A 14,523-nucleotide genomic window follows, 5' to 3' on the forward strand; every position below is an offset into this window, starting at 1 on the left:
ATGGGGTGGGGGGAGGAGAGACAGACAGTATGAGCACATGTGTGTACACACATCTGTGAGGACATGAGAGGAAAGTTCTTACTAGAAGAGGACTATGCTAGCACTTGATGTCAGAATTTCAGGGCTGAGAGAGTAAGTGTTTGTTGTTTAAGTCACTGAGTCAATAGTAATTCTGTTAAAGCCTCCTCAACTAACATAAGCTAACAGTAATTTTATAGTCTCCAATTAAGGGGTAAACAGCTTGTTCCAGAAACATTCACAAACCAGGCCAGGAGAGCTGAGTGTTCCATACCTGGTCCTTCATAAAGGAGTCAAAGGGATAGAACTGACTCCCTGGGGTGGGGGAGGAGAGTCTGTGACCTGCTTCCCTCTTCAGCTCTCTTGCAGTTCTGACTAACCTCTCTTGCCTCACCGACAATGGTGGCAGTTACAACCTTCTTTCATCATGTCCATGACTTCTAGAACGTGCTTACCATCATTAATCTTTATGCCAGCCCCAAGGTTTCTTTCAATTTTGCTTTGTTAAAGCTATTTTTCTGAATTTTCTGAATAAAATACATTTTATTTCCTTTTCTTTACTATCATCCCTTTTGCCCCATATTAACTGTCTTTGATTTATATTTTTGCTTGGGTCTTGCTGCTTTATCTAGGCATTACAGAAGACTGGCTCAATGGGGCTAAGAACCAGATGCTGCTATTTTCTACCTGTGTATGAGAACACATATGTAGACATATTCTATCTTTCCCTTTTGTTTAATGGCACTCATTGAAATGAGTGAGAATCTACTGATTTGCACACTACTGCCCCATGCTATTTCATTTACTAATAGTGTTGTTGTTGTTTGAGTCAGGGTCTCACTAACTGGCTTGGAACTCACTTATATGAACTAGGCTGGCCTTGAACTCACAGAGATCTGTCTGCCTCTGCCTTCTGAGTTCAGGGATTAAAACTATGCCTGTCCCATGCTCCTCTGAGATTAAAAGAACTTGCTATACAGTCATGGCTTGCCTGGAACTTGTCATCCTCTGCTTTGGCCTCCCTGGTGCTGATATGACAGGAATTCTAGGCTATACAACAACAGGAATGCTAGGCTATATACTTGGATAGAGTAATGACAAGCCTCATTTTATATATAAAGGAAACTGAAAACTAACGATGGGGGCAATTTGCTCAGTGTCATTCTGGGAACAAGTTAATATGCTAGAGTGTAGACTCAGGTCGTATACCTCAAATTTCTGTTTTTTTTTTTTTTTTGGTTTTTCAAGACAGTGTAGCTTTGGAGCCTATCCTAGCACTCACTTTGGAGACCAGGCTGGCCTCAAACTCACAGAGATACTCACAGAGATCCGCCTGCCTCTGCTTCCTGAGTGCTGGGACTAAAGGTGTGTGCCACCACTCTGCCCGGCACACCTCAAAATTTTAAAGCTGGCCTACTAGGTTCAAAGTGCTCTACTCACTATGCAGCCTATCCTGAAACATATGGAACTGTACTATAACTTTTTTTCCCAGTAAATGTACCATTCTTCCACTCATCAAGAGTACATGCATAACTTGTGTATGTATGTCTATCCCAGAAGGTATGCAGGTGACATAGCTAAAGAAATAATCTTCAGCCGGGCATTGGTGGCACACGCCTTTAATCCCAGCACAGGCAGAGGCAGGCGGATCTCTGTGAGTTTGAGGTCAGCCTGGTCTTCAGAGTGAGTGCCAGGATAGGCTCCAAAGCTACACAGAGAAACCCTGTCTCGAAAAAAAAAACCAAAAAAAAAAAAAAAAAAAAGAAAGAAAGAAAGAAAGAAGGAAAGAAAGAAATAAAGAAAGGAAATAATCCTGACTTTTGTAGCTTCTGGGACCCTCTGATCTTGGTGTGTCTGCCCCTAAAGCCTTGTCAGAAAAGGTGAAAGATGAACCCACTACCCATCTCCATAGCCTGTGCTTACACTGTTTTTTTCTGTGGGGCTATGCAGGGAAAGACTCCAAGGTCCTGTCCCCATTCCTCTTATTTATTGAAACTTTGCTGCTGTCCTATCATCTTGTGCCTGCTGTTGGAAAAGTGGTAAAACACACACCCTTATTGTTCTGCACAGCACTGAATTTGGCACAAATTTCTTCTGAAAATACTTTGCTTAAACCCAAAGGAAAGCATATATAAAAGTGATCTTCTTAAGCATATTCTAGGACAATTTCCCGTGTTTTTGGAGGTTTCGTACATTCTGTATGGAGAACTATTGACAAACTAGACTGCTAACAATTCTGCCTCAGGGACAATAGGAAAGCACATAACAAGTGCTCTTTAGCCACTGAGTCCTCCAGCATAATGATCTGACAAGTTGTTCTGAGTGTAACTCATAATGGTTGAACAAAGACATACAAGCAATGTTAGGACTGTTGCCAAGAAACATGGAAAGGTTATGATACTAGGGATTAAAATTAAAATGTGAAAGAGGCTCAAGGCATTTTCAAGTGAAATGTAGGGACAACAGATGAAAAAACCAGCACACAAGACAGGTGTGTAGCTCAGTGGTACAGCACTTACCATGCACAAGACCTAGGTTAGACCCTCAGAACAAGGGATAAAAAACATCAGTGGTCAGAAAGAGTGGAGGTTCATCTTACATACCGGTGGGAACAAGAAAACCAACTGCTCTCTGAGTGGGCAGACTGTAAGGGTTCCTACTTACAGGTATGGATACTAAATGGGTAGATCTATATGGAGCTCTCATTCCTTCTAAGTCTTCACAAAGAAAGTAAGCACCTGCTTGCAATAAGAGATTAGCAACTCCGCCCAAAAGGAAATCACTGTGCTGTCAACTGATTTATCATGCTTGCAATGGCAATTCACAGGTCCCAACAGCACTTTAACATCTATCACTCTATGCTAGAAATATTTTCTACTTTGATCAATAATTTACCTTCAAAGGTTGATCTCTTCTTATGATAGCCAGTTCAATGTTCTTCCCACCAGACTGGACAACCTAGTATAGAGCAAGCACACATCAGAACTTCTTCAGGTGGCTCGAGTTCAGCTCAGTAGTAGTGTGTACCTGGTATGTGTGTGCAGCCCAGGGTTTGATTCTTCAATACTACCCCTGAAAACTCTATGTTTAATGAACAAAACAAGATAAGGAAACTAAAAGCATATTCTCAGAACACAACTCACAAGGTCACTTACTTCTAGCAACGCTTTTATTGCTAGCTTGATAGCTTCATTGTCATTAGAAATAGCATCTTCTGTGTAATTCTTTTCTAGAAATTCCCGGACAGTTTTAGCACTCCGGCCTATTGCATTTGCCTTGAAAAATTAAAACAAAATTATTAATACAAGTGGGTTTATTGCTACCATATATGTTCAGGCTTTTTGAGTTTACTCCAGTGTTCAATAATAGAATCACAAAGTGAACTTAATAACCTAAATAAATACATAAATAAAAACAAAAATAAAAAAATATGTTCCACGACAGGCAGGCCTACACAGAGAAACCCTGTCTGGAAATTAAATAAATAAATAAATAAATAAATAATAGAATCACAAAGTGAAGATTTGACAAATGGCAGAGACTCATTTGTTATTGTGTAAATAACCCATAATGGTGACATCACTTTTATCTTCAAATTACCAATGTTTTGACCTAGACAATCTTTTCTATTTCCTTAATGTTAAGTTCCCAAGCTCTTTCTAAACAGAGAAGACTAAACTCTAAAGACAAGGGGAGCACAACCGTGTAAGGTTAAAACAGGGAGTTAAAAGGGAGAGGGGAGCCAGGCAGTGCTGGCACACGTCTTTATCCCAACACTTGAGAGACAGAGGCAGGTGAATCTCCATTGAGTTCAAGGCCAACCTGATCTACAAAACAGAGTTCTAGGACAGCCAAGGATACAAAAAAAAAAAAACCTATCTTTTTAAAACACCATTTTTTTAAAAAAAGGTAGGGAGAGAGAAAAGGAGGAGAGCCGGAGATGAGACATCAATCAATATCTATCTTCGGAAAGCTGAGGCAAGAAGATCTTTAATTTAAGGCTATCCTGGGCTACACATACAAAGTGGTGGTTTCAGCTACATGGTGAGACCCTGTGGTGATTTATTATTTATGAAATATTAGAGCTTGCCTGAGGATTCAGAAAGCAAAGACAGTCACAAGCCATAGAAGCCAGGCACACACCACTGATTGTAGCAGCCAGAAACTAGGAGTTGGTGGTACCTTTAATCACAGGACTCAGGAGATAAAGGCAGACAGATCTCTGTTAGTTCAAGGCCACCCAGGGATACATTAGCAGTCTCCTAACTATGTATTATCTTCTTTGACTTTATAATCAAAAAGGACTACTAGTCCATTCATTATTTTAGTTATTCTTTATAAGTTTTCACCAAATGAAGGAAAGAGGCAAGTAGGTTTCCCTGACTGCATGTCTACACATAGCATACAGATAGCATTTCTTCTGATCTAGACTAAATATACAGATCAAGATGTAGATGATTTACTAAACTAAGCACTATTTATATAAATCCACTAAGTATCTTAGGCAAATTATCTCATTTAATCATCATGAAAATGGCCAAACAAATACATTATGAACACCAGTTCTTGGATAGAGAAGTGTAGGTTAAAATGGGGCACTTAACTTTTGGGGCCATACAATTCTGTGTTGTCACCTGTCCTGTGAACTGCAGACTACTTCGAAGCCTTTAGGATCAGTTTCCACCTCTGTTATGAAAACTAATTGTGCCATATGTGGTAGTTTGGATCAGAAATACCCCATATGGTCTCATGCATTTGAACACTGGGTCCCCAGTTGGCAGAGATGTTTGGGGAGGTTTGAGAGATAAGGCCTTACCTACTCCCAGTTTGCTTCCTCTTCTTCATGTTTACATTTGAGGGTATAATCTCAATTCCTGCTCCTCCTCATATGATGGACAGATCCCTCTATTACTGAAAGCCCAAGTAAATCCTTTCTTCTACAAACTGCCTCAGTCATGATGCTTTATCACAGTAACAAAAAAGTAACTAACGCACCTTCCAAGACAAGTAGGAGTATCTGTAAATACTTTGCTTCCATTCAACTCTGTTAATAATATTGCAGTTAATAATTTGAGAATTTCATACAATGTATTTTGACCATATTAATTCCTCAGTTTTCCATAACGCCTCCCAGATCTACCTTCACCCCCTAACATCCCCAAATTTATGTCCTTTTTTTTTCTAACAATCCACTGACTCCAATTTGTGCTGCCCACATACTTGTGGATATGGATGTGGGGTCAGCCACTGGAGCATGGTTTACCTACTGGGAACCACACTGTCTGTCATAGCTCCTCAGTGTGGTGTGGGGGATCATGAACTCTTCCCCTCTAGAATTCATGTTGGAATGTTGACTTGATCTGGTACAGGCAACCACAGCAGCTCAAAGTTTACAGATGCAGCAGTATTGCCATGTAAAGAGGACACTGTTTCCCTCCGGTCGGAACTTATGGCTCTTACAATTTTTCTGTTCTCGCCCCTGAAATGTTCCCTGAGCCTCAGGGTAAAGTGATAGATGTCATACTGACACTTATTCTCAGCACTGTGATGAGCTGTGGATTTCTACATTAATTACATCATCCACTTCACAAAGAAGTATCTGTGATAGAAACATTGTTAAAAGATACTATCTATTAGTATGTGTATATGAATATACACGTGAGTACATGTGCCCACAGAAGCCAAAAGATCTGTCACCTGATATGAGGGCAGGGAATTGAACTCAGGTCCTGTGGAAGAGCAGTATCTTCAAGCTGAAGATCAGACGAGCAAGGCAGCCAGGCACTACTTCTCACTCTACCTCAGACTGAAAGGCGATCCTGGCTCTACCAAACCTCAGACTGCTGCCTCTCCTCAGCACTGTGAGACTGAGCCCTTCCTATCCTCAATGTGGCTGGAGAATTAATGCCAGCTCTGAAACCTTGTTCCTCTCTTAAATACCTCTCACGAGTCCTGGAATTAAAGGCATGGGATCCCAAGAGATCATCTTTGTATGAAGTATTTCTCTTTAGGACTGGATATATTTCATGTAGCTCAGTGTGGCCTTTAACTAACAGAGCTGTCTGTCTGTCTACTTCTTAATCCTGAGTCCTGGGATTAAAGGTGTGTACCACCATAGCCTGATCTCTAAGTTTGTGGCTGACTTTGCTTTCTGAATCCTCAGGCAAAATTTAATAAATCATAAATAATATATCACCACAGAAGTATGTACTCTTTTGGGGGAGGAGAGTTCAAGACAGGGTTCCTCTTTGTAGCCCTGGCTGTCCTGTAACTCACTCTGTAAACCAGGCTGGCCTTGAACCCAGACATTTGCCTGCCTCTGCCTCCCCAGTGCTGGAGTTAAAAGTGTGTGCCACCACATTTGGTTCATAACAAACACTCTTAACATTAAAAGCAACCCCTTCTGCTTGCTGTGAATATTAAGTCTAATTTCCTTCTTGTAATTTTTCATTAACCAGTTGATTCCCAGAGGAAAAGTATATAGTGGTTTATCAGAAAATGTCTCACAAACACATCTCCCAGGACTTGCCCTGCCACACATTGGCCCCATAGGCTCTCTGAAATTAAAGGAGACTCCATAACACTCATTACTCTTGCATTTTTTTCATGCATCAAAAGCTAGTACCAGGTGGAACACACTACCAAGTTTCGCTGCCAACTTGGGATGGACCCTCAACCCTGAATCTGACGTGCTTTTGTGTAGTATTGCTTTCCTGCTTTCCTTTTCCTGCCACAAGTTGGATGCTCAGCTGAGGGCCTCCTCTCCTTAAGTATGCTGACCTGAACATCGCAGCCTCTGCTCCAGCACATGCCTTCCTGCAACACGAAGCTTCCTACTTGCTGCTCTTCTACACCATCTCTCTGTTTTCAATGTCTTTCTGCCACTTGTTTTCATTGTAGAGCTGCACAACGGAAATCAGTAATAATTGCGGCACAGATTCAATGTTCTGCAGTATTGAAATCTATTTATTTAGCCCAATATTTTTAATTCAGTTTTAAGGACACAGGCAGAAGGTAGTCAGATTCTTTGCCAAAGTATCTCAAGAATGGCTTTGTATTGGTTATTTTTAGTGGCTATGACCAAACAGCAGGACCAATAGCAATTTATAAGGAAATTAATCTGGGATTACAGTTTCAGCTTTTGGAATCTATCACAGAGGGAAATACAGCAGCAAAGTACAGGCATGACAGCAGAAGCAGGAAGCTGGGAGCACAAAGCAGAGGGCCAACTGGAACGAGGATGAGACTTACACAGTCTCAAAGCTCACCCCCCCCCCCCGTGACATACTTCATCCAGCAAGGCCATATTTACTAAACCTCCCGTAACAGGGCTGTGGGGGTGTGACAGCTAGCCCTAATCTGATGGCACTGTGTCACTGCCTGCTCTATCCCAGCTGATTAGTAACACTTCCCCCAGAGTGCTCAGACCTGTGTAATAACTGATACACAACTCCTCTGTGATGGCTAAATAAACTTAATATGGTATCAGGCATCCCTTTGGGGCTGTTGACCTTTGCTCTAGGATGTTTGTGAGACCTAGCAGGCTTCAGGTGAGATGAAAATAGGATAATGGTGTTCCTGGTATGAGGAATTAACTATCTGCTTTCTGCTTTTGTAAACTCCCTTATTGCTGTGAGTCTGGGATGGCATGGTCTTTTCCTTCCTATACAACTACTATACAATGGGAAAGAGAAACAACTCGGGAGTGAAACAATTCTCTTTCCCAGCTGTGGATCTCACAGATAATTGTAATGTACACCTTTGGTATCCACTTTTAAAAACCATTCCTTTAGTCCTTCAGCATGGCATGGTGTTTGACTCTAAGGCTGCTGTCCTTTTGCTAGCAGTGAAGGGGCTAAACTTTTTACAACTGATTTAAGTTGCAGCTTTGTGAGAAGGGTAAAACAGGTGTCTTTTCCAACAGAGGGCCATTTATACTCAATGCCCTTACATTCAGGATCCAGGGAGAGAACAAACACAGAGGGTCTAAGTCAGCTTCACAGTGTCTCAAGGACAAACCCAGCAGCCCCACTCACCTAAACTTGTACAGATGTGTCCAGAAATGCTAAGACTAAACCTCAGCCAGTTAGAAATATACTAATGTAACTGCTGCTTGCTTAATCTATTACGTAGCTGACCCTGCAACTCCTTTTAGCTGTGCTTAAAAGGAGCCAGCCTGCCACTCTCAGGGCTGTCACCATTTTGTATAGGTGTTGACCCCACATACATGCTGGAATATTAAACACTCTTTGTCCTTGCATACTATTTGAGTCTGGGGTCTTCCTTCAGTGTTTCCTTGGACCCTACAGCAGTAAGAATAAATTCATTTCATCTCAATTTGAATTAATTCTGTCTTCGGTCTTTTCCAGTGAATTCAAAATGCCACAACAGAGCCAGCAACTGAGAATCAAGTGTTCAAAGAGTCAAGCCTTTGGGGGGAAATGTATTCAAACCACCACAGTCCCAGTCCCCCATAGCCTCATGGCCATATCCTATTGCAAAATTCATTTATAAAGTCCAACAACAAAAATCCTCATCGTCTTTGACAGTCCCAATGGTGTTTAAAACTCCAAAGTATCTTCCAGATTAAAAGTATTAATTTTAACCACTATAAAAATAAAATATGAATTACATACTTCCAAAATGCAATAGCATAGTATATACATTTCCTTTACAAAAGGGAGGAATTGGGTATAGTGAGGAAATACTAATCAAAACAAAATGGGAACCTAGAAAGGCAAACACCAAACCCTGCAGTTCCATGTCTGGTATCAGATAAGTATTTTGTAAATCCCAGTTGTGGGTTTCTCTGATGATGCAATAAGCCAAATCCAGCCAAATTAGTAAGACTGGGTTTAATAAATAGAGCAAAGTAACTCCTGGGTGACCTGGGGGTGGGGGGGCAGGAGAGAAATCACTTGGCAGGTCTAGAGACAAGGTCTTAAACACCTTGTAGGCATGGTCTTGAGCAGCTGTGGAAGAAGAGCCACTGCTTGGAAGCCTTTCTCAAAGGGGGCAGGGTCTGGAGAGATGAGGGGGTGCTTCCATTTAAATAATATCTGGGGCTTTAGTTTCAAAGAACTTATATGGTTGAGCCCTCCATCTTTCCTTTCCCTCTTTCTCATTCTCTGTCTCCCTCTATCTCTTTCTCTCTCACAGGCTCATTCTACTCCTGGTATGCAGCTCTCCTTGGCATGTCTCATATCTCTGACATGTCCAATATCTTGGGGTCTGAAGTCCAGGCTTCATTTTTACAGCTTCATTTAATGGCTTTCATGGTCATTTCATCTCTCAGACTCCCCTTGTCACATGTTACCTAGCCTCAGTGGTAGCCTATTTGAAATCATGAAGGAAGGATGCAGAATGGTACTGTGTGGCATCCTCCATATCTAAAGCCAGCATCATACCATCTAGTTCTGGTGCCATCTGGAGAGACTCTTGCCTCCCTTGAATCACACTGCCAGAAGCTTTTGCCTGGTGTTGGCTTTCTAGGAGCAAGAAAAAAAGTCCTGGGCTCTCTTTTTAGGAAGCTAGAAGCCTGGCTGTATAGGGTTTGGCCCTAAAGGCACCCTTTGTTCTAGTAAAGAGCAGGCCTCATCTCCTTTAACAACTACAGCCCTTCTCTCAGTACCTTGGTGCTATCACTAAAATTGTTAGTGTTTGAATTGTGTGTTTTGTTTTTCTTTCTGTCCCATTTGCTCTATTTCACTGTAGACCTCTACAAGCATCATCTGTTCAGATGGAAGCTTCACCTCAGTCCCCCCTCCCTCCCATTTTTCTCTCTCTCCAAATACTGCTGCCTCCCATCTCAGAAAACCTGCCTTGAAAGGTCAAGACAGAAACTACAGAGTATTTAAACTGCCCCTTAGAGACCAGCCATGTTTTTTTGTTCTCTTCTCTAGGGACCGAAAAATCATCCAGGAGCATTTTACCAACAAACTTGGACTTTTAACATTTAATTTGGTTTGATTTGGATTACTGTGTCAGTGGAGAGGCTTAATATTGGGGTATAGAAACCTTTCATTATTAAAGTTATACCAGATAGCAAGAGTCCCCCAAAGACCAAGGAGTCCAAATCTGTATGCAAAAGCAAAGAGCCTTTATTCAAGCTTGAGCTTGGACCCTCCATGTGTCTGATTCGGCAGTGCGATCAGAGAGCCTTGAGCTCAGTTGTGGGTGGGGTTTTTATCATAACAGAGGTTGGGTAAGGTTCAGGATCCCTGATTGGCTGACATTCATCTAGGGGTGTCTTGGTGAAAGGAGATAGGCACATGCTAGTCTAAGGAACATCTGGTGATAGCTGTAACCATTGGAATGTCAGGTATTTCCTTTGGAACATTAGGGCATTTCCCCTTGGATGTTGATTGGCCCATTCCTAGACATGAGCTGGCTATGGCAAGACTGCCAGCAGCTATGGGGCAGGCAACCTCCAGGTCCCAACTCTGTACTAAGTAGTAGTAAATTTACTGGCAGTAAATAGTGGGAGGAAGGAGAATCCTTATTGAGGATGTAGCCATTGGTGCAGTGCATAATCCCACATTCATGCACATATGGGCAACAATAACTGAAATTAGGATTTTTTAAACCACAACACACACACACACACACACACACACACACACACACAGAGAGAGAGAGAGAGAGAGAGAGAGAGAGAGAGAGAGAGAGAGAGAGAGAGAAAGGCATGAATAATAAAAGCCAAGATATTGGGGTTAAAGCTGAAGATGGAGAAGCAAGCAGCCAAGCCACTCACTAGAGAGTTCTCACTTCTACCAATGCTCAGACTGAATGGGTGATCACCAAACCTCAGACTGCTCCCAAGTGCATTGCTCCTCATACTCACCAAGACTGCATCAAACCTCAGAATACCTTCAGCTCCTGTCTCCTCCTACCTTATATTCCTCTCTAGTGTTGGGATTAAAGGCATGGGATTCCAAGTGCTGAGGTCACCTTTGTGTGAACTCTGTTTCTCATTTAGACTGGATCAGTTTTGTGTAGCTCAGGGTGGCCTTAAACTAACAGAGATCCATCTGCTTCTGTCTCCTCAGTCCTGGGATTAAAGGTGAGTGCCACCACTGCCTGGCCTGTATGGCTAACTAGTATGGCTAGTTTTATACTCTGATCAGGCAAGCTTTTGTTTGTTATATCATAAATAAAGCATCACCACAGAAGGGTGACAAGTTGAGGAAACATGGAAAGTAGAATAGGGCTAGATATGGTCATATTTAATTGTAAATATATGTATAAAAACCTTAAAAAGATGTAGAACCAATAAAATTTATCCATAATATATAAAATTAGTAATGATCCCTATAAATTTTGAAATATATACAACAGAAAACAAGATAAGCCAAGTGTTTTTAATAATAATGAGTCAGATGTTTCCATTAAATATCCTTCAGAATCTCTTGAGAGTCTGACAGGATGGACCAGCAAGGATTCACAAATGTGTTTACAACTCTGGAGTCCTTACTTCTATCTCCAAAACACACAGCAAGCTGGAATAAAACTGTTTAGGTGGGAGCTCCTCCTGGCTTCACTCTTCCCATTCCAGACACCACCCCTGACAAAGCCTGCCAAGGATCAGCTCCTCCCACTTGCTCAAGACCATGCCTATTGCCATGTGGTTCTCTTTCATAGTTTCTCCTCTTCCTCTGGGACCACCCAGGAATACTTTGCTCAGATTAAAACTTAGACTTTAATTCAGCCTGATCTAAGTTATTGCATTGGTGAAGAGACTTAATATGGGGGTGTAGAGATTTATCAATGAAGGGACCAGCTCCCCATTTCGGCAGCAATAACAGCTGAACACTTGCTTGTCTGACCTTGCCTTAGTCACTAAGAGGTTAGATGCCTGTCTCGTGGCAAGGAACCAATGAGAAGTTAGCTGGTGGTGCTATGCTTTACGGCTCTGGGTGTGCTTTATGGACAAGTGCACAGCAATGACGCGCAGAGCATAGCAACCACCCTGGGAGGGTCTATGGGCCATAACAACCAGTTGACCAACACAGGGCAGGCGCTCCAAGCCTGGAAGCACACCAATCCTGAGCCTGTGTGTACCCCTAGACACTCCCCTTACGCTGCCCTATAAGATCTCTATGCAGACGGTTCAAGCTGTTGTTTCTAGCCATCCAACATGGCGGGTGGATGAAAGACCCTAGCTAACATGGGGTTAACTCGTTAAACAACAATAAAGCCTCGTGCAGTTTGCATCAAGCTTTTGAATCCACCTGGTGATTGGGATGACTGCAGTCCTGGGCTGAGATCCCGGAGGCCTGAGCTTTCCCGGGGTCTTACAATCAATAGCCAACTCCTAAGACCTTGTGGCATACATGGGATCCCATGTGCACATGCATGTGCACACATTAATAATGGGCTGGAGCAGTGGCTCACCATTTAAGAGCTCTTGTTGCTCTTGCAGAGAATTTAGGTTCAATTCACAGAACCAACATGGCAGCTCATAATCACTCATAACTCCAGTTCTAGGGGATCTGACACCTTCTAGTCTCCATAGAAACCAGGCATGCATGTGGTGCACATAAATACATAGAGACAAAGCATCTGTTCACATAAAAAGATAAATATTTTTTAAAACTTTTTTAAAAAATCTTTTCAGGGCTAGAGAAATGGCTCAGCAGTTAAGAGCACTGACCGTTCTTTCCAGAGGACCTGGGTTCAATCCCAGCCTGGAGGCTAACAACTGTCTGTAACTCCAAAATCTGATACCCTCACACAGACATACATGCAGGCAAAACACCAATGTACATAAAAATATTTTAAATTTAAAAAATAAAATCTTTCCAGCCCTGAGGTTTGGTCTTTAAGGTATCAGCTTCAAAAGTAGGTTCCATGGATGACCAGGGTCTGGAGAGGGAAGATGCAAGATGAAGCGGTTCTAAACTAAAATAATTTGAAGAAGCCGGGTGTGGTGGCACATGTCTTTCATTCTAACACTCAAGAGGAAGAGGCAAGTGGATCTCTATGAGTTCAAGACCAGGCTGGTCTACATAGTGAGTTCCAGGATGGCCAGGGCTACACACAGAAACACTGTCTCAAAACAACAACAGCAAAAAAGAAAAATTGAAGGGACTAGTTAACTATGAAGTTAACCACATTTAAAATATCCCCAGTGCATTTTGGAATACCTAAAGGTGCTTCAATAATGAAACATTCATTTCTTTTAGAGAAACACCTCCTTCAAGTACGTGGAGCTTGTTATATACCTTTAACATCAAAAGAAAAACACTTGGAGAAAGTATTATCTTAAAGACATGTAACATACTATTTCTCAATTTTAAGCACTATGGCCAATGTTGAAAACAGCAAAACATGTCCCCAAATCATCAGTACCATTAGTGATGGGGGCCTTAGTCTATGAAAGTGAGTTTCCTGACAAAGTGGTAAATGATAATCTTTTCATTAATAACCATGTCACCCATACTAGTGTTCATTATATCCATTCATATTAGTGTTTATCAGTGTTCATTATCAGCTAATTTTAATGCTTTAAAATGAAAAATTTAAAAAAATAAATAGTAAACAAATCTTAGAATATAAAATTTGAGTGGTAATGATAAGAATATACTAAAAATTTATAGGCCATATATAAATGAAAGAAAACAGATTTTTATAAGCATGAATAATTTCATAGGTACATATTTAGGCATATATACTTCAGAACTGCTTCAGTCACATATTCAATTATAATTAAATTTTACTAAATATTACTTTTAAACATTTAAACAGTATTATAGCAAAAGAAATTCAGAATGTAATAATCTGAAAGCCATATTTTTCATCATAAAATACACGATTAGTATTTTCCATAAATCTTCAAAGCTAGCACAAACTTTCTCTAGTACATTTTTATGTAAGAGGAAATAATTAGAAAAGAATGACTTTTAAAAGAATTGATAAGGTTTCAAAAGCTCAAGAGAATACTTCCAGCTGAGATTCAAGTAGATGATGTGAAGGGACTAGCCCCCTGCTTTAGCAGCCATGACAGGCTGCAGGAAAGACTCAACATGTGCTTGCCTGACCTTGCTGGGCCTGCCCCAGTCACTAGGAGATCAGATACCTTCCTCATGGCAAGGAACCAATCAGAAGTTAGCTGGCAGGGCTGCGCTTTACAGCAGTAACATGCAGAGCATAGCAACCGCCCTGGGGGGAGGCTATAGGCCATAACAACCAGTTGACCAATCAACATGGGACAGGCTGCCCAAGCCTGGAAGAGCATCAATCCTGAGACTGTTGTGTACCCCTAGACACTCCCCTTGCTTTACCCAATGTATTCCCCACATCATGGTTTCTTGGGGTCCTTCTCCAAGCATCCACTGAGATGAATGGATGAAGGACCCAAGCTAATGGGGTTAGCTCGTTAAAAAACAACAATAAAAGATACCTGTCCCGTCTGAGCTTCCCAAGAGGCTTACAGTTAGTTCCAGAATACCTGTCCCATCTGAACCATCCAAAAGGCTTACATATTCTTATTAGAAGTCAGCAATT

The 14,523-nt window shown here is 41.5% G+C and overlaps 1 protein-coding gene across 5 annotated transcripts in view; it reads right to left on the bottom strand.

The window, feature by feature from the left end:
- Positions 1–14,523, bottom strand: part of Psma8 (proteasome 20S subunit alpha 8) — a 32,619-nt gene that overhangs the window by 1,448 nt on the left and 16,648 nt on the right. For all 5 annotated transcript variants that reach the window (XM_027404366.2, XM_035440267.1, XM_027404365.2 and 2 more), the window contains exons 5-6: positions 3,174–3,293; positions 2,914–2,976 (exon numbers count right to left, since the gene is read on the bottom strand). In XM_027404366.2, coding sequence (XP_027260167.1) covers positions 2,914–2,976; positions 3,174–3,293 — 183 coding nt within the window. The remainder of the gene's footprint in view (positions 1–2,913; positions 2,977–3,173; positions 3,294–14,523) is intronic.

This window comes from Cricetulus griseus, chromosome 2 (genome assembly GCF_003668045.3).
Source record: "Cricetulus griseus strain 17A/GY chromosome 2, alternate assembly CriGri-PICRH-1.0, whole genome shotgun sequence".
Lineage (NCBI taxonomy): Eukaryota > Metazoa > Chordata > Mammalia > Rodentia > Cricetidae > Cricetulus > Cricetulus griseus.